The sequence below is a fragment of the Podarcis tiliguerta genome (assembly GCF_965153285.1).
Source record: "Podarcis tiliguerta genome assembly, chromosome: 1".
NCBI classification, from domain to species: Eukaryota; Metazoa; Chordata; class Lepidosauria; order Squamata; family Lacertidae; genus Podarcis; species Podarcis tiliguerta.
The window spans coordinates 122,912,498-122,932,863 of NC_139534.1; the positions used below are offsets into that span (position 1 = coordinate 122,912,498).

Below are 20,366 nucleotides of genomic sequence, written 5' to 3' on the forward strand. Positions count from 1 at the left end.
CCCTTGACTTTCCCATCTTTCAGCTTCCTTTTCACCAGCCCTGCTCATTTTGGGGAACTTTTTAACATGTATGTTGAATTACAATTTACGGCTGTGCTCAGTGTCCCCAGTGAGGCCAGCAACACTTTACATCTCTAACCAAGTCCTGGGCGCCTCTTAAGATGAACTCCAGACTCTTCTCCCCTCTGGCCAGAGGTGGAGAGAGAAGCACAATTCGCTTTTGAGTGAAGGAGGATTGTGTGTGTATGCTCTGAGTAAATGCATGCGAGTGTATCGAGTGCTCTGTGTATGTGAGAGCTCAGAGCAAGCGCATGTGTCTTGAGTGTGCTGTGTGTGAAGCTGCTGAGTAAAGCCTATGTATGTTTTGAGTGTGCGAGCGCTGCGCCTGTTTTGAGTGCATGAGAATGCTGAGTAAGCGCATGCGTGTGTGTGGAATGTGTCAGTGTACTGAATAGGTGCACGCGTGTGCTTTGGGCGTGTTGCGTGCGAGAGAGTGCACGTTTCGAGAGCTGGTTTTGCTGAGCAAGCGTCTGAGTTTGGAGGCACGTGTGAAGTGTTCAGCGCGTGCTGGATGCGGCAGTGTGCTAAGTGCATGCGTGTGCCGCGCGTGCTTGTTGGGGGTGGGTGGGTTGAGAGAGTGCTGAGCGGGTGCGCGCGCTGTTGTGTCGCGTGCGCTGAATTGCCCGAGGAAGAGCATGCATGCAACGCGCGGTTGTCTTTCCAGCGTCCTGGGGAAGAAAAAAAAAACATTGCATGGAAACTGGGAGTGGAGCATGCCGGGCAGTAGGACCCCGCGGGCGAGAGCCGGCGTGTGTGTGTTTGTGCGCGTGAGCGTGTGAGTGCGCGCGCGAGTGACTCAAAGAGGGGAAAGGAAGGGAGGCTGGAGGAACTGGGAGCAGCAGCAAAAGCAGCAGCAGCAGCAGCGGCGGCCGCAAGGGCAACGCGTCGAGCTCGCGACCCCCGGGCAGCCGCACTGCTCCGAGGAAGCCCCGCAGGAGAGACCAGGAGCCGCCGGCCGCCTCCCCATTCATAGCCCTCGCAGGCGGGAGCTCAATGGGCTGATTCCCTGCGAGACCAGCAAGGAGGCGGCGGCGCCCGGCAGCAGCAGCAGCAACAGCAGCCCGCCTAGGCCTCGGCTCCGGCCAGCCGCTCCGCTTGCACCCTCCCAGGCATGTAAGTGGCCGCCGGCGTCCCCGGGCCTCGGATGGGGAGGGAGCAGCCGCGGGGCCTTGCTCAGCCCCCTTTGGCTTGTGTGTGTGCGCGCGCGTGTGGGGTTTTTTTGGGGGGGCGCCCCCTTTTTTTGGTGCATTGTCTGGAGCGCCTGTTCGGAGCGGCGCGGCGCTCTCGCCCTTTCTCCGAGGCGGCTTGTTTGCTTGCAAACCTCCCGCTGCAAAAGTGACCCTCCTTTGCAGGCCTTAGATGAGATGTGTGTGTGTGTGTTTTCTCTAAATAATACCTTGAAATATCCTTTTTTTTGTGCATTGCAGTGGCGGCGGCGGCGTCTCCCTTTGCTCCTGCCTGCAGATGCGCCTGGGCTTTGGAAACGCCTGCTCCCCAAAAGCGAGAGGGGTGGGAGAAGAGAGGAAGGAGGGGAATGGGCTCTTTGTGCGTGCCTTTGGGGTGGGGTGCGCGCTGGGGGGGGGGGCTTCTCCTCCTGTGGAAAAAACTTGCACCTTTCCAACCCTCTTTTTTCCTTTTGGGACCGCTGCGTTGTGGGGTGTCAGGTGGGTGAGGGGTCTTGTGGTGGGTCCTGGGTTTGCACCCTCCATTTGCTTTACTCTCTCTAACCCGCCCCCCCTTCTTTCCTCTATGCGGTGTTTGTTTACCTCAGGCTTCTCCATTGCTGCCCACAGCTGTTGGAGGAGGAAGGAGGTTTTCAGGTCCCTCCTCCTTCCACTTCTGAGATAACTGGGTCTCGTGCCCTACCCACCAGCAATTTATACGCTTTCCAGGCGTTGGATTATTTTATATTTCTTATAACACCCCCCATCCTCACAAACCCAGTGCCATAAAAACCAGGCCTTTGCCACCCCCACCTTCTCATTCGCCAACCGAATCTTTGATGTGAGACAGGCAGGGCTGATTTACACATTATTTTATTTTTACTGTACACCTAAAAAAAGTAACGAGCGGATGAGTCAAAACGGCGAATCACTTGGGGGGGGGGAAACGCTTGACAGAAGAACCCCATCCGCGCCCCCACGTTGGCTGTGGCTCCTCGTGAGGTGCGCAATTCGGTTGCAGATCCCCAGGTCTTTGGACCACTGTAGCCTCCTAATTCGCTTTTGGAGGTAATGAAAATAGCTGGCTTTCTCTCTTAAAACAAAACAAAAAGTATGAAGGACTTTAGATTTTTGGCTAACTTGTTCTAAATGGAGTTTCGCTTAAGCTGGATTGCTTGCAGCGGATGCTATATAGGTTTTGTTTACTATCTTTCTGCAATATCTAGAAGCTTCATAATATCTGCCCTGGGCACGTTATACCCGAGGTACTAATAGGCCTAAGTGAGTTTCACAGAATCCACTTGGGTGTAACTCTGTAAGATCTGTGGTTTTGTTTCTAGAGCTTGTTCATAGTCTTGTGTTCTTCTGTCCACTCAGGCAGTCCTGACAGCTTCTAGATACTACTTTGTGCGGACAAACGTAATGTGCAAACTTGGCGGTCCTGCATGAATGTGCCTGAAGCGCAACAGTCGTAGCAGGGAATACTGCTCCATTTCCATGGAGCTGCCTGTTGGACATGAGAAAACCTGAAGTGTTGTGGGATAGAGTGGTGTTGGAGTAGCCGCAGAGAGACACGGGTTCAAATTCTCACGCGGCATGGGACAGCAATGCTGGGTGCCTCTCTCAAGCTAACTTCCTTCACAGGGTTGTTAATGAGGATAAATTGGAAATTGCTCCCCAAAGAGGCAGGGATGCCCGCTAACCTGGATGGCTTTTTAAGGAGAATTAGACAGAGATCAATGCCTCTTGAGTACCAGTTGCTGGAAACTGCAAGGAAGGGAGAGCGTTGGTTGTGTTCAGGTCCTGCTTGCTGGCTTTGAGGCCGGGCTTGTGGGCCACTGGCCTGATCTTGTTTGCCATATGCAGGTGGCGGTGGTGTAATGGGCTGTCAGTTCTGCCCCAAGTTTCTTGGAGGAAGGGCCGAATGAAAAAAATAAGTAATAAAGTTACATTTTCCCATGCGAATGCATACTCCAAAGAAAGGCCAGGGACAGGCCTCTACTTATTTGGAGAAAAACCTTGCTGTGTGAGCAGACTATGATTGTTTCTAGATTTTTTGTAAGTGGCAATCCTGTACGCACTTACTTAGGAGAGTAAGCCCTTCAGAACTCGATGGGACCCGCTTCCCAGTGAGGGTAGGGTAGCACTGTTAACACTTTTAGGTCGTTTTGTCTAGGGTAGCATTGTTAATACTTTTAGGTAGTCCCCCCCCCCCCTTTGTCTTTTCTCTGGCATGAGAAAACAAAAGGATGGATCCCTTATTGCATTCTGCGTGTTTGCGTAAGCATATAGTATTTAAAAATCAGGATCTTTTCCCTTCTATTTTTTTTTTAAAGGGCTGGCCAGGTTAATTATAACCATTGCATTTGTTTACAGGTAAATGTGCTCAATAGGCTGTGTTGCCAGTATAATGTAGCTGTTTTAACTTCCATCTTCAAACCCACAATAGTTTGATTTCATTATCTCAGGCCTTTGAATGTATAAAAACCTTTGTGCCAGGAATTACTGCTTTTGGAGTAGGTGAATTGCTGCAGCGGCAATACAGTGGTACCTCAGGTTACATACGCTTCAGGTTACAGACTCCACTAACCCAGATATAGTATCTCGGGTTAAGAACTTTGCTTCAGGATGAGAACAGAAATCATGCTCCGGCGGCGTGGGGGCAGCGGGAGGCCCCATTCTCTAAAGTGGTGCTTCAGGTTAAGAACAGTTTCAGGTTAAGAACGGACCTCCGGAACGAATTATACCACTGTATAAGGAGTTAGGTGTAAGGTGGGGGCAAAGGCATATTAACTCTAAGGAGGTCAAGTCTGTCTGATCTATCTAGATGTGATTTTGGGCAGGAAGAAACAGTGTAATTGGCTCAAGGTCCCAAAGTGAGCTTCATATCCAAGCAGGGGCTTGATCCTGAGTTTTCCCATAGTCCAAGTCCAGTGCGTTATCCATTGTACCACATTGCTGTCTCACATGCAGATGGTTTACCTGGCATGATTAAGCTTTCTCCCTTTATTTGTTTGGGAATGTACAAAAAACCTCCACGCTGATCTGAATGAGCCACCTCACTTACCCAGGTTGAGGCAGCTAAATCTCTTCAAGTGTTGGTTTATTTTATAGCATACATATTCAGCTGGTGTGCTTTAAGTGGTAAAATAGAAGCATGGCACCGTCACTTGTGAACGGGACGCTTTAAGAGCCATATGCATGGAAGCTACAAAACGTGCTGGGGAGAACCAGCAGTGCAATGTTGTGCCTTTTGCAACCTGCCTTGTTGTTTAAAAGTTGCATACTTAACATGAGTTCAAAAAATTAAAAGTGCGAACCCAGCCCTCTACGTTTTCTTCTCAGGCTAGGGAGAATATGGTTTTACTAGGACTAATTACTTTCTCTAGGAGTAATTTTGGGATTAAAAAGATTTGTCTTTCATCCTGCCCGAGTAAATAAAAAGCATATGATTTTAATTAAATAGTTCTGCATGCCGCCTGTGTGACTCAAAAGCCCCATATACACATAGGCTAGCCTACCCTCCTCGGTGAAGGAGAATGGCCAAGGAAGACCGTGTGGGGATTTCGCATTAGGTGAGCGAGGAGTCTTCCCCAACACATGGAGGAGAATTAGGGAAGTACCGATGCCCACAAACAGCACACAGATACTGTACTTAGGAAGTTCTCAGTTGCACATTGTATACTTCCTAGGAAAGGCACCACAACTTGGTGGTAAAGCACATGCTCGCTCTGTAGAAGATGCCAGGTTAAATCTCTTGCACCTTCAGTTAAAAGATTACCTTCTAGCATAGATCAAGACTTTTGCCTGGGACCTCTTAGGACAGTGGTGGCCAAACCTGGCCCTTCAGCTGTTAAGGGACCACAACTCCCATCATTCCTAGCTAACAGAACCAGTGGTCAGCGATGATGGGAATTGTAGTCCCAAAACAGCTGGAGGGCCAAGTTTGGCCATCACTGTCTTGAGAGCTACAGCTGGTGGGAGTAGCTGTTATTGGGCTCTGAATGGCCTCACTATGTGTAGTGGAATCCCTATGTTTGTATTACTGCAACTCATCTATACAAGAAGTTTTGCAGAGTTTAGGAAAGTTATCTTCCCTTCCTTCCAGCTGGAAAATTGAGCAAAAACACCTCTTTGCTATTCCAGCATCACTTGTCTTTTTCAAAAAAAAATGAAGCCCCACAACTTAGAGCAAGCATGGGGAACTGGCCACCAAATATAGCCCTCCAAGCCTTTCTACCTGGTCCTTGGGACTTTAAGAAAATCATAGAGTTGGAAGGGACTCCAAGGGTTATGTAGTCGGGAATCTCAGCTAAAGCATCCAGGACAGGGGGCCATCTAACCTCTGCTTCAAAACTTCCAAGGAAGGAGAGTCCACCACCTCCCTAGGGAGACTGTTCCACTGTCGAACAGCTCTTACCACCAGAAAGGTCTTCCTAATGTGTAGTCGGAATCTCCTTTCTTGTCCCTAAGCCACACACCCTCACTGGACTCTGCTTTGCATTCTGTGTGTTTTTGGTCTGGCTGGAATGTGCCCTTAAATTCTCACAGTGCCTCTTTGCTTGCCTGGGTGGAGCGTAGAGAGGTATGTGCAGAAAATGCACATTTGTAAAATTCACTTTTTACTCCATCCACCTTTGCCCTTGGACCAGCCCAGCACTGGCATGTGGCCCCCAAAAGCTTGCCCAGAAGCAGAATGTGGCTCTCAGGCTGGAAAAATCTTAGAGCCCTAACCTGGAGCACCAGATGTGAGTCCCACTGTACCTTCTGTGCATGCACAAGATCTTAGTTCCCTGCGATTCCAGGTAGGGGGCTGGGAAAGGCTCCTTCCACCTGAGACCCAGGAGAGCTGCTGCCAGTCCGTGTAGCCAGTATTGAGCTAGGCAGGCCAGTGGTCCCACTCAACACAATTTCCCGGAAGCCCCTTTAGGCTTAACTTCCGCCGCTCAAATGTGTGTGTTTTTGAGAGAGCAGACCCACAACAGCGGTTTTCTGAAAATCTGCCCTGGTGTGTATCTGCGACACCTCCACTGGGCCACTGCAGTGCTGGCATGGTGCCGTGATTTGTGATGTGCTAGAGCAGCACTTGCTATGCTCAGTGCTTTGCGTGCGCATGCTGTGGATGCAGGGGGAATCCTGACGGCACAAGATAGCACCAGCGAAGTCAACAGAATATTCTTGCCCATGGATGCATGCGCTGCCTATTTTGCCTTCTGTGTCTGGGACCCGTTCTCCCTTTTATTATTGTCGGAACAGTTTTTCGCATCCAAGGCCCTCTTCTTATTCCTAGGCCGTTCTGGGTTTACCCTTGCACTATCTCTGATCTTCTAACTTGTCTGTTGCTGTCTTTACTGTTCATTGTTGGTCTGTAACCTTTTCTTCATCCTTGGCTATCTGGGGCCGTGTGAAGGCTTGTTCTGCGAGGCGCAACCTGTGCAGGCAGCGGAAAGACTGTTTATACAGCGGAGGCTGTTCTATTGAACAACAGGCATAGAGGGCCGTCCTGTCTGTAAATACAAACACAATCCATATAAAAAAGCCACCTGCTTGTGGTAACCTAGCATATAGGGGAGAGACCAGTGCTCAAACTTCCTTCCTGATGTGCTACTTTTCTGTATGCGGGGAGATTTTTCCTTACCAGCAGAAGCATTTGGAATAAATCCTGATGGCAAGTCCAGAATCCTCCTACGTTCTTACTAATCATCATATTTTACTAGGAACATAGGAAGCAGTGTTAGAAACTCGGATATACCGTATTTTTCGCTCCATAGGATCTCACCGGACCATAGGGTGCACCTAGTTTTTAGGGGGGGGGGGAATAAAGAAAAAAAATTATTCCCCCCAGCCCCCAAAACAGGTCCAGGAGTGGCGGCAAGATTGTGCACAACCTCGCCGCCGCTCCCAGAGTTTGCGGGGATGGGGACGGGGGAAGCTCAAGCTTCCCCAGACCCCAGACCCCAGAACAGGCTGCTATCCACAAGCCTTCGGAGCCCGGCGGGAGTTCCCGCCGCGCTCAGAAGGCTTGCGGATAGCTGCCTGAAACCCAGGGATAGCTGCCTGAAGCCTGGATTCGCTCCATAGGAAGCACACACATTTCCCCTTCATTTTTGGAGGGGAAAAACTGCGTCCTATAGAGCGAAAAATACGGTACAAACTAATCGCCAATGGTGCCTTAAACCTAGATTGCAGTCGTCACAACGGATTGTCTAGGCGCCTTTTTTATTTTCCAGTGAAGTTCATTATTATCCATTTCATTTCTGTACTGCTTTATATTTTAAAGAACAAATCTCAAAGCAGTTTGCAATGCATTAAAACATCAAATAAAGCAATCCAGAATAAAACAAATTCGAGAAAATATTTCACATCCTTCTCTAAGGGACATTTTGCTTTCCCCCTATTTATTTATTTACTTAATTTATATAGCTGCCCCATAGCAGACGTATTCTAGGAAACCCATGTGGTGTAGTGGTTAGAGTGCTGGACTAAGGCCTGGGAGATCAGGGTTCAAATCCCCACTCAGTCATGACGTTCACTGGGTAACCTTGGGCCAGTCGCAGTCCCTTAACCTGCCTCACAGGATTGTTGTAGGGAGGCAGCTAAACCATGGACTCCTTGGGAGAAAAAGGTGGGATATAAATGCAATAAATTAGCTCTTCCACTTATCTGCTTAAGAAAGCTGGCGGTGCCAGCCAGGTGGAGATGTCGGTCAACCTGGCATCCAGGTATCTCCACATGGTCGCAATTGGACCTGTGCCAGTCGCAAGACACACCTGGAGCCTGGGGAGTTTCTAACACTGATAGGAAGCTGACTTATACTGAGTCAAACCATTAGGTCCCTCTAGTTGTATTGCCTGCACTGTTTGGCAGTGGCTTTCCAGGGTTTCGACACTCCCAGCCCTAAATGTGGCCTTTCTCTTCTTGGGCCCCTTATTCACCATTTATTGGAATTACCTGGATTCATTTTTAGAGGTGTATTGATTTTGTATCTGTGTCTCATTGACAGTTGTTTGGATTTTAGCTTGCTTTCTCCATCCTATTCCATCCCCTTTTTTGCGAGCTCTTTAATTAACCAGATGCTGGATAAATGCAAATAAATAAGTGTTCTGGTTGTTTCAGCCAGGGTGTAGAAGCCTGTGTATGTACCATCGTCCTTGGCTGCCCATCTCCGAGTTTGTTAACATTAAAACATGTTAGGAAGAACACAGGAAGCTCCCTTGAACGCAGAGTCAGGCTCTTGGTCCATCTGCCTCAGAACTGTCTGTGCTGAATGGCGGACACTCTCCAGGGTTTCAGCCTTACCTGGAAATGCTGCAAATTGCACAACCCGGGACCTTTTGCAAGCAAAGCGAACGCTCTGCCTCTGAGCTGAGGCAATTCCCTGTCTGATTGATCATGCTGGCAGGTGTGGTGCCCCATATGGATGAGACTTTCTTTGTTTGGTCCAACGTGGTATTTAAACCAGGTCTTGTGAATTGGCTCTTAAGCAGCAGCAGCAAAAAATATGCAGAGGAGTCTAGCTTTTGCTGGCTTGGCAGGCTTGCACAGTACAGGAACCTCCTAACCCTGCAAAGTATCTCTGGTTTTCGGAAACAGCTCCATTTCATAGGGTTGCGTCCAGATCAGCAGAGCTTCGCTTGTGCCATGGGGCATCCTCTCCTTGCTCTGCGCACCTTCCCTCCCCCAGATCTGCTCTGGAGGGTCCCTCAGCCTTGAGAGTGCATATGGGACTGCAGGGAGAGGAGAGGAGACGAACAGGAGCTTTTGATACATACCTGAGTCTTCTATTCCGAACTTGTGTCACATCCACATGCAAACTTCCTTCTTGCTCTATCTGGGGAGCTTGATTTCTCCTTGAAAGCATCCAATGTCTTCCAGTGCTCAGTTTACAGGTGACCAAAGGATCCACTCTCCCTCTACCTTCATGAACTGTCGGATAGCCACCGTTCGTAGAAGTCTGCACAATTTGGGAAATAAAGTCAACAGTACTGAAGTTCAGTCCATTATATTATTCTTTTCCCTTTTCCTCCCACTTCCCTCCGCCCTCACTTGATTTCCTCCGCATTATACAATAATCTTTGCATTCTACAATCATCTATATATTCTTATTATCTTTCCTTACTAATTTTTATTCCATCCAGTACTTCACATTTTAATCTAGGCATATTAAATGTATGGGGGGGGGATGGGGAGGAAATGGTGTTGGCTTTGGTGCATCGGTATTGTAATGTAATATGTGAAAACCAATAATAAAAATAAAAAATAAAACTGTATTGAAGTTCAGGGAACGGGCTTCATTAAGGTCCACCCTCCCCAAATTCAATTATTGAAGTCTTCCCAGATCACAAAGGGTGGAATCCAGTGTATTGCTAACTTTCTTGTGCTGTCAGCATGTGGTTTTCTGCTTGCACAGTGAAACACCCCCCCCAAAAAAAAAATCTGTTCTTGGGGTAGGGGGTTTTCCCAATTCTCTGGAGCATATTTTGAGAGGGTGCAGGGCAAGCCTGGGGAGAGGAGAGGGAGCACGTTTTGTTGTGCAGGCGAAAAACCCTTGAGCTGATGAGAAGAGGGAGCTGGGTTACCGTCCTTGATTAGCAACTGGATGCCCCGAAGCCAAACCTGGCCATAGGGCAAGCAGGAGCTGGCCTCATCCATTGCCAGACCAGAAGCAAGAGTGGCATAGGTGCAAAGAGCGGTGGCTGTGGGCTTTATTTTGGCAGTGGTGGCTAGGCAGCTAGGAAATTACATTAATTGCCACGTTTTAATTGATGGGATTTTGATAGCTGGAATGAGCCTAGGAACAATCCGGTGGTTTCAATTAAGCATGGTTTTTTCTCTCGAAAGCAGGCCCCTTGAGGCTCATATATGATGCATGAACAGGAGCTACTGCGCCTGTTGATTAATACCTACTCAGCCGTGGAACCAAATTCCACAGTGCTGAGGAGGGGAGAGGAAAGGGCTTCCTTTCCTTTCATAATGTACTACCCTGGAAACCTAGGGTGGCTGGGGCAACCTAGTCAGATGGGTGGAGTATTATTCTTATTATTAATTATTTGCTAAGCTGAGCAGTGAGAGTCAAGTCTCCTCCCAACGCATCCCCTGGTTGCACTCACTCTCGCATTCACACAATACAGTATATGAATATTCCTGGCATGTACATAGCAAGGGCTCCACATACCCTTTCAAAATGCGTTGTGTGTGTGTTTGTTTATTAAATTTGCATCCTGCGCTTTGTCCCAAAGGAGACCAGGGTGTCAAAAATAAAAGGTGACAAAATTGAACAAAACCGTAAGAACAGGGGTCAGCAAGGTTTATCTTGCCTGCGCCAGTTCACTCCAGCGGAGAGCCCTCTGTGGGCCGGATCTCGCACATGCAATTTTCGGCGTCTGTGTCTGCACAGACGCGATTCCTGGTGCCGCAGAAGCGAGTCCCCGCGCTGCGCTGGTTTAGCGCAGCGTGCGGGGACTTGGCAAGTGGGCGGGGGCGGCTCGTGGGCTGGTTAAACGACCCCCACGGGCCGCTTGTGCCCCATGGGCCTTAGGTTGCTGACCACTGCGTAAGAACAATTCCACCTACAGATGCAGTTTGCCAAGTGCATTTTCTGGCCTTTCTCTTCCTGTTACACCTCCCGTGTCTCTGCCATGCATTTCTGCTAAAGGTTGGGAAAGTGTGCTGCTGAGCATATCAGCATATTGGAGAGAACCCCCCAAAAAAGAGCTTTAAAAACAAAAACTGCTACCTTTTAGTGTCAGAAGTGCAACTGGCTGCACCCCTGCTTGAGTAAACAGATTGGTGGTGGTAAAGCAAACTCTCTCTCTCTCTCTCTCTCTCTCTCTCTCTCTCTCTGCATTGAAATGGTTAGACTGAGATTCTGCAGTCCCGGATTGTCTCTTCAAAATAACACTCCGTGGTGTATTCGCAGCTTGAATGCTTTGGTCAGCGCATGAATAAATTAGCACAGTATAAACTGCAGTGAGGCATAAGCACCGCTTAGTTTCTTGACTGTTCTTTATTGAGCTGCGAGACTAGAGGAGACAGTGGTTGCATTTTTTTGGTGCTGAGTAAACTAGGAGGAGTTTTATATCTGCGCGTTTTGATTTTGATTTACTTCTATATCTTTGGCACAGCTCAGTCACGTGGTCAGTGGCTAGACAAGCAGGCCACAGCCACCTCGGGTGACCCCTATTCACTGTAACTCTAGGAACTGCTCCCAAGTGAGGTCACTCTCCAGCCCGGTTTTATTTGTTCATTTTATTTTTATAATTTGCCCCTCCATTCGTCCGGCAAGAGCGCTCGCCTTTCTTTCTACATAAATGACTGTAGGGGTGGGAACTTTTTTTTCCAAGCAGTGTGGGAAACGCATCGTGCGCTGCAAGGCCAGGCTTAGATTTTGCATAGCAGCGCATTAACATACTGTCCTTTTATGCGGTCTTTTCAGGATAAGGAATGGCTCTTGGCTGGCACGCTGCTTTGATTCCGCAGCATTGTTGCTCTGAAACTGTTCATTCTCAACCGTGAACTGCTTTGACCCTCGTAAACTATTTTATTGGGAGCAGGGGTTCTTAGAAATGTGTTTTCTCTTTCTAGCCTAGAACCGTGATTTCTGATACAAAGAGATTAGCAGTGGTACTCTGAACTGAGACCTGCTGCACCCAGTTAAACTTGTTGTGTGTACAAGATTGCAGCCTTAAGGTTGGTTTAGGCTGCGTGAATCCTGTGGTAGTGTAAAACTCGACAGTGGCCACAGAACTCGGCATCCAGAGAATCTGTCCCATAGAAGTAAAATTCTAGTTAACCATTTGCCACCAAAAAGCCTGGTGCAAATGGGACTCTGCAGACTGGGAGCTTACTTTCGCTTTATCCCATTGGGAAGCTCTTGCCAAATACAGTGGTACCTCAGGTTAAGTACTTAATTCGTTCCGGAGGTCCGTACTTAACCTGAAACATTAGCACCACTTTAGCTAATGGGGCCTCCTGCTGCCGCAGCGCCGCTGGAGCACGATTTCTGTTCTTATCCTGAAGCAAAGTTCTTAACCTGAAGCACTATTTCTGGGTTAGCAGAGTCTGTAACCTGAAGCGTGTGTAACCTGAAGCATATGTAACCCGAGGTACTACTGTAGCCCTTCCATACTACCTGTTGTATAGGGGGATTTCCCTGCAATGATGGATCCTGCAAGTGCAGCCTAATTAATTCTTGGTTAGCATTGACTAACTGGGCTGTAACAACAAGGCAGTAATTGGACTAAGGCTGAATCTACAATTCCTGTGAAACGCCTTCCTTTTCTTCCCCCTGCACAAAGGACATCTCAGGCTGTAAGTTCTGAATGGCCCAAGGCCCACTGAATGCTGTATGAAGCTAGTCTTGAAACTTGTGACGACTCAGCCTTTGAACTAACATTCAATGTCTCTTCTGCCCAGCCCTGCCCTTAACGAGGTCACCTTTTGGAATTAAAACTAAAGCCCATCAGAAAGTCTGCTTCCTATAATTGGGCACCAGTTGGTTCAGGCATTTGGTTATTATTTGACTCTCTAGAATACCCCATGTCCCTTGTTCATCAAGCCCCATGGATGTGATGTGGGGGCCAAGATTTCCTCTGTAGCAGGCATAGGCAAACTCAGTCCTCCAGATGTTTTGAGACTACAATTCCCATCATCCCTGACCACTGGTCCCGTTAGCTAGAGATGATGGGAGTTGTAGTCCCAAAACATCTGGAGGGCCGAGTTTGCCTATGCCTGCTCTGTAGCCTAGCTAGACCACTTACCCTTCCTGCCTCTTCCTGCCTCCTTGCTTTTCAAACCACATTGTTTTCTATTGGGAACAGTCAGAATCTTTGCGGGAGACACAAGCCAATGTTATCTCAAAGTAAATATTTTCTTTGATTTTTTGGGGTAACGTCATTGCGAGGGTTCTTGGAGAACCCAGGATGAGAGTCAGTCTTGGCTCAAGGGATACCTCATTGGCTGCCTCGTCTTTGACTGAGTCAGATGGTCCCTTGGTGGTAGAGAGCCGTCCTACTAAATTGCCTCTCTGAGCAGATCACCCACCCCCTTCCGAATTGCAGCCATGACATGGACTCACAGGTCGGGTGGAACTCAAGAGATGGTTTCTCTTTGCCCTGGCTTCTTCGAAACAGATGGTTATTATCATCTCATTCCTGCTTTCTATCTCTACTTGCTTTCCAAATCTCGCCACCTCTCAACCGCTGTGTCCGTCCAACCCTGTGATGTGGGCTTCTCAGAAAATGTTGAATTGAAACATTTCCTGGAGGGAAAAAAATTCCCACGCATATCAGAGTAACTTTCATTGGAAATTCTTCTGATGTCCTTGATTGGCCTTTGGCTGGTGGGTTAGGATTTGAGGTGGGTCGCAACAGCAGCACTACCAGCATACAAATATGGGATAAAAAAAGAAGAGAGAAGTGGATCCCCCAAAGTAACTGTATTTTTCCATGTTTTTTGCTTTTAAAATGTAGGTAGAAATTAGGGGTTGTCTTATACATGGATAGTGAATGCAGAGGGGGGTGAGTGAGCAATTGGCGGAGGCGACCCCCCCCCCCAAAGCGCAACAACTCAAGGGATATCTCCCCCCAAAAAAGTTCAGCAAAAATATTATTTTCGGCTTCAAAAAAATAGGGGTCGTCTTATACATGTGGGTGACTTATACACGAGAAAATACGGTATGTTTTGGTTGAAGGTGGGTCTATAAAGGTGGACTACTGCCCTTGCAAGAAATCTATTTTAGCATGTTTATTTTGCTTATATTTAGTAAAGCCAAAAGCTTTGAAATGGCAATGATTTCCTAATATTGCATTGGCAATAGGTTCACAGTTACTAATTAGCTCATGACATTTGTGTGTGGGGAATATCACCCCCCACCAAGTAAAAGCCCTGGAACTTTTTGTACCCCACACCTCTGCCATTTGTGTCTGAGCTGACCCTGCTGGTGTGTTTAGTCCAGTTGGCCAATGTGAGAACAGGATGTTGGACTTGGTTTGCGGACCTTTGCTCTGGCCCCGCAGGCTCTTGGAATGTGGTGGTGACCACTGATGGCTTTTAAAAGCGACTAGGAACAGCTTCCTCCAACCTGCCACCCTCCTGATGTTGCTGGACTCCACCTTCCTATCAGCATGGACTGTAGTTCAGCAACATCTGGAGGGCCCCATGTTCCCCCATCCCTGGTCTGAGTAGCTTGAATGGCCACTTGCACAGGAGAGACAGGTTGCTGGTTCTAGCTTTTAAGAAGGACTGTGACTGGCATGAAAATGCTGTGGGTTTTGACTAGGGCACAGTGTTGGGCTAGATGAGGACCAATAAACTTGAGCTTGAACCTTGGAAAGGGGAAGGCACTATGGGTTTGGGGTGCCTGCACCTGGGAGATTGGCCAGTTGCCTGTTCTGGATGGGGCTGGTCTCCCTCTGAAAGAACAGGTTTTGGGGTGCCTGAATCCATCTTGGTCAGGTAGCCTCAGTGGCTCGGGACGGAGAGTTTACTTGCTAAGTGGCCTGCATGGAATTCCTTTTTGCCTATGGCTACCAGCCCTGGGACGCGGGTGGCGCTGTGGGTAAAAGCCTCAGCGCCTAGGGCTTGCCGATCGAAAGGTTGGCGGTTCGAATCCCTGCAGCGGGGTGCGCTCCCGTTGTTCGGTCCCAGCGCCTGCCAACCTAGCAGTTCGAAAGCACTCTCGGGTGCAAGTAGATAAATAGGGACCGCTTACTACCGGGAAAGTAAATGGCATTTCCGTGTGCGGCTCTGGCTCGCCACGTGACCCGGAAGTGTCTTCGGACAGCGCTGGCCCCCGGCCTCTTTGAGTGAGATGGGCGCACAACCCTAGAGTCTGTCAAGACTGGCCCGTAGGGGCAGGGGTACCTTTACCTTTACCAGCCCTAGTGTTTGAATGCATCACTTGAATTTACTTGTATCCAAGTGGATTTGGTTGATAATAGCTTGCGTGAAAGTCACTGCTTGTTTTTGCAAATGGGACCTGTTGTTGTGGTCTTCAGACGGTGAACACATCGCCATGTGGGTGAACCAGTGCAATGAAAAAATGTGGGGGGAATGGTACTTAGAATAAGCTTGGAAAGAGTGAAAAGCAGTTTGAAATTCTCTGTAGGGGTGTGCGTGCATTTTCTGCCTTCCTAACAGACTTTGTTTTTCTTCCTCAATCAATTTGCATACATTTGCATTCACTTGTGCCAACTTTCCTTATAGGAAAATTAGCTACAGCTACAGCTAGAGCCAGGAATTGGGAGTTGCTAAGGTGCTGTTATGTGTGCTTTGTTTTGTTTTGAATTGTCATCTTGACTTAGTAACTATGGGGAAAGGATCCTCTGTCTCTGTTCTGGCTGTGTTCTAAACTGTACTCACTTTTAATAGTAAATGTTGCATACGAATTGGAACCAAACGTTAAAAACACCAGTACAGTCATACCTCATGTTGCGTTCCGCTCTTGTTACGGACTTTCAACTTATGAATGTGGCACACCTGGAAATGTTTACTTCCGGGTTCGCTGACTGCGTGTGTGCGGAAGTGATTTGCATGCTTTGCGCATGCGCAGAAGTGCTTGATCACGCTATGCACATGCGCAGAAGAGGCGCTCTAGTTGCGGACTTTTCGGGGTGCGAACGGCACCCCGAAACGGATTAAGTCCGCAACTAGAGGTAGCACTGTAATAACAACAAGCAGTTCATAATCGCCTGCAACAGAAAATGAAAGCAACCAGTCCAGTACCATCTGCAAAATCCAGTACCTTTTATAGACTGTGGCCGTTTCTGATTATCGTACCTTGGCATGGTGCTTCATCTGTCATGTGCTTCATCTGCCTCCAACCCATTTCCTCCTTCCCTTTTTTGGAGTGCCGCAAAAAGTTGGGAAGTCTTAACTGTAGTTTCCCAGAACATCTTAAACCAGTGTTTAAATTTGGTTAAAAATCTGGCTTGCTTCTGAATCTGGTAACCACAGTTTCTCAGTTCTAACACAATGGGAAACTCTGGTTGATTGTAAATTTTCTAGGTTAATTGCAGCACACTTGGGGAGGGGAAGGGGCTGCATGTGTAGACGCAAGATTCTTCACATTTCTGGTTGTTAAGCAGTGATGGGGATTTCCTAGGAAATTTTGAGTTGGGAAATTTTCCTGTGTGAATTAGAGCTGTTTGCTGCAGAAACAGTTACCGGTATTTTGTGTGTATTGGATAGCTTTCTGGTGGCATACAATGATGTAATTTAGCATGTCTATCTTACTTAGCTTAAACTCTCTTAATATTTTTTTGCGGGTGGCATCTATGCATTGTCACCAATGAACTTACGAAATGGGAAAATTGCCAGTGGAAAAATAAAGCACCACTAGAAAAGTTTCTGTTTCAGAAAATGTTCTGAATGTACACAATTCAGAAAATGAAAATGTATAATTGAACTGATTGGATACCAGCCTAAATTGACAAGGCTGAATCCAGCCTCTCAGGGTTTGAATCTTCTGAATTTATCAGTGACCGTAGACTAGTGATGGTCAGCTGTGGCCCTCCAGGTGTTGTTGAAGTCCAGCTCCCATCATCTCTGGCAGTTGACCACTGACCATGCAGACTGGGGCTTAGGGAAGTTGTAGTATCCAGAGTGCCACATGCTCCCTATCTCTGTCCAGGGCAAACCAGCACCACTTTTCCTCTGATCTCCATCGGCAGTATGGGAATAAGGGTGCCACCACTGGCAAGGCTCTGTTAGATGTTGAAGACAATCCTAGCTAGGATGCATTTAGTGCCCATAACACTTCTGTGTTGGATAACCGTGAATGCGAAGGTTAATAATAATAATAATAATAATAATAATAATTTATTATTATTTGTACCCTCCCATCTGGCTGGTTTCCCCAGCCACTCTGGGCAGCTTCCAACAAAGCCCAAAAATACACTAAAATGTCACACATTTTTATATATGGGAGAAGAGCATAGCCTTAAGCAGTTTTAGAAAACAACTCTCTCAGTACAGTAATGATTTTCTCACAAATCAGAGGAGATGGATGTGGCTTTGCCTGCTTTAAGCCTTTGTACTTAGACTTAAAATTACGGGGACAGTTCCTGGTGGAATCTCAGAAACCAAAAAGAGTGGGGTGGGAAACAGCTGAGCAGGGACTCTGGTGGTCAGGGCGTGGTGTTTTGGGAGCTACCAGAGCTTCCTGCCCTTCCCCATGAATCACAGTAGAATATATATATATATATTTATTATTTATTTCAACTATTTATAGGAACGTAGGAAACTACCTTAACATTGAGTCAGACCTTTGGTCCATCCCAGCTTAGTACTGTCTACACCAACTGGCAGCAGCTCTTCAGAATTTAAGGCAGACCACCATCCAGGTTCTCTCTGGAGATGCCAGAGTTGGACCCTGGATCTTCTGCTTGCAAGGGACATGCTGTGTGTGTGTGTGTGTGTGCGCGCACACACACACACACCTACACACACACACACACACAAAATTTATACTGCTTTATCATTTTTCTAAGTGGTTATCAACCAAATTTCTAAGTGGGTTAGGTAAAAATTAGAAAAACCCTCAGTGGATAAAATATTAAATTAGTCATAATAGCATATTAAATTTGTGCAAAGTAAGCAAGCATATGGGAATTATTGCACAGTCAAACAGGTTGCAGAGTCCCAGCTTTCCTAGTGTATTTTTAACGATGTGCAGTGCACGTTTGTACACAAATCTGGGTGTTCTTCAAAGTCTCCACTGTCCACACCTTCCTCCCCACCCTGGCCCCTTTCCATCCCAGGGGGAAAAAAGACAAATCATTTGACTTTGGAATCTCATTGGGGTGTGTGTGTGTGTGTGTGTATGTGTGTGTTTCACTTGCAAATGTGCCGAAAGTAAACATACGCTAGTTTAATCTTCATGTTTCTGGGCTCTATTGGTACAGAGTCCAAGCAGTCCTGCTGTGCTTAAACATATGCTATCTAATGTGGCAAGTGACTCATTGCTTGGTTTTTGTGTGGCTTTGAATGGCAGGTGAGGGTTCTGGGTTTTGTTTTGTTTTGTTTCTTAAGCCGATTTCTGAAAACAATTTTTTCGTGACTGTTGACAGCTTTGCAGCATCTAATGGATAAGATCACAAGCTGACAACGGATGCTGAAACTTCAGTGGCATTGTTTTACCTCCCTATTTCCAAGTACAGAATGAATAAAGTTGCATCGTAGTCATATTGGGACTGGGCCACTTCCCGGTAGATTACTGAAAGGGACCTGGCAGCTGAAACACATCAGGGAGATGGATTCTAACCTAACGTTTTTGCCCACAGGGTAGCATTCATTTCTCCAAAGAGACTTACGTGTTGTGTTTTCTTTTTGGGGGGGGGGGGTAAAGGTAAAGGGACCCCTGACTATTAGGTCCAGTCGTGACCGACTCTGGGGTTGCGGCACTCATCTCGCTTTATTTGCCGAGGGTACAGCTTCCAGGTCATGTGGCCAGCATGACTAAGCCGCTTCTGGCGAACCAGAGCAGCGCACGGAAACGCCGTTTACCTTCCCGCTGGAGCAGTACCTATTGATCTACTTGCACTTTGACGTGCTTTCGAACTGCTAGGTTGGCAGGAGCAGGGACCGAGCAACGGGAGCTCATCCCGTCACAGGGATTCAAACCGCCAACCTTCTGATCAGCAAGTCCTAGACTCTGTGGTTTAACCCACAGGGGTGGAGAGGGGAGAGGAAATGCTTCAGGTCTGAATGCTTCTCCCTGCAAATCCTTGTTTTGTGAAAGACTAGAATTGGTGGGTGCAAGGTTAGGCAAGTGTCCTTCTGACTGATTTGCCCCACTCTGTAATCTATGGGTCTCCAGTGTGCTGCCTAAAGGGCACTTTGTTGGCATCTGCAAATAGTTGAGATTCCTGCATTGCAGGGGGTTGGACTAGATGGTCCCTTCCAACTCTTAAGGTTCTGTGATTTAAAATACACTGGGATCCTTCCAGCAGGGCAGTTGATGGTCGATGGCCCTGTTGAGTGAGTGAGGAGTCTAGCCTTGAGCAAGCATTACTGACCACTTTTCCTTTGCTTTGGCAAAGTTTAAATGCTGGGCCAATGTTAAAATTCGTTCCTAGGTAAATCTGCACTTTTTCCAGTACAAGGTCTTAATTCCAGAGGTCTCTCCTTTCTCTGGCTGATACGGTCTGTGCTCGTATCGAGGCTGCTTCTGTATTTTGCCTGACCGCTTGAACACGCAGGAATCCCCAAACAATTATGTCAGCTTCCCCTGTTTGCATTGGGGCGGTTCTTCTTCTCTGTTTTCATGTGTATTTTCCATTGCATCGTGTGTGTGTTTGTTTAACCAAAAGAGCTTTGGTCCTGGCTCTGTATTTATAATGGTCTTTGCATCTTTTATAACCTGTTTGGGTTAATCGAGGTTGCCTTGTTTTTCACCCACCCCCCCACCTTATCTTTCAGGAATAGCTGAGGAAGGGGAAAGAGGAAGACGGGGAGAAAGAGCTCAATTTCTGTGCACCGCTGTGGGCAAACGTCTGTCTGGCTTCCATCGCTAGGTCGAGGGGGAACTTGCCATTATGAATGAAGTTGCAATAGTGAAAGAGGGCTGGCTCCACAAACGAGGTAAGTACTGTCCCCCTCCCCTTCTCCACCTTTGCTGAAGCTGAGTAGTTCGGGATCAGTGCCTGGATGTGGAATAACTTATGCAAGTTGCAAGTAAGCTGCCTTGGGTTCTTTGGTTGAGGTGTGTGATGATAGGAAAGTGAGACATCAGTGTAAGAAAATCCCGTATTTTTCGCTCCATAAGACGCACCTGACCATAAAACGCACCTAGTTTTTAGAGGGGGAATGCAAGGGAAAAAAATTCTTTAAAGGGAGCGCTGAGCAGAGCCTGTATGCATCCCAGGCTCTGCTCAGCGCTCCCTTTCACGAGCCGCGTGGAGCATGTGTGCTGTGCTTGCAGGCTTTTCCTTGAGGAGGGAAAAGCCCCCAAGAGCCGTACACACAATCCGCACGGCTCTTTAAAGGGAGCGCTGCTCTTGGGGGCTTTTCCGGGAGGTGGGGGAAGGGACTGAGGGGCTAAGCCAGAAGCTAGAACAGCGAGAGGGAGCGCTGCGCAGCGATCCCTCTTGCTTTTCTGACTTCTGGGATAGCTGTGCAGCCTGCATTTGCTCCATAAGACGC

At 47.7% G+C, this 20,366-nt stretch overlaps 1 protein-coding gene across 2 annotated transcripts in view; it reads left to right on the top strand.

Moving 5' to 3' along the window:
- The first annotated feature begins 324 nt into the window (after positions 1-324).
- The window catches only part of AKT1 (AKT serine/threonine kinase 1), a 120,174-nt gene continuing 100,132 nt past the window's right edge, over positions 325-20,366 (top strand). The window contains exons 1-2 of one of the 2 annotated variants that reach the window (XM_083438087.1): positions 325-1,173; positions 19,644-19,805. In XM_083438087.1, the coding sequence (XP_083294213.1) occupies positions 19,760-19,805 (46 nt within the window). In that variant the 5' untranslated portion in view covers positions 325-1,173; positions 19,644-19,759. The remainder of the gene's footprint in view (positions 1,174-19,643; positions 19,806-20,366) is intronic. The other variant, XM_083438088.1, reaches the window with a different exon arrangement.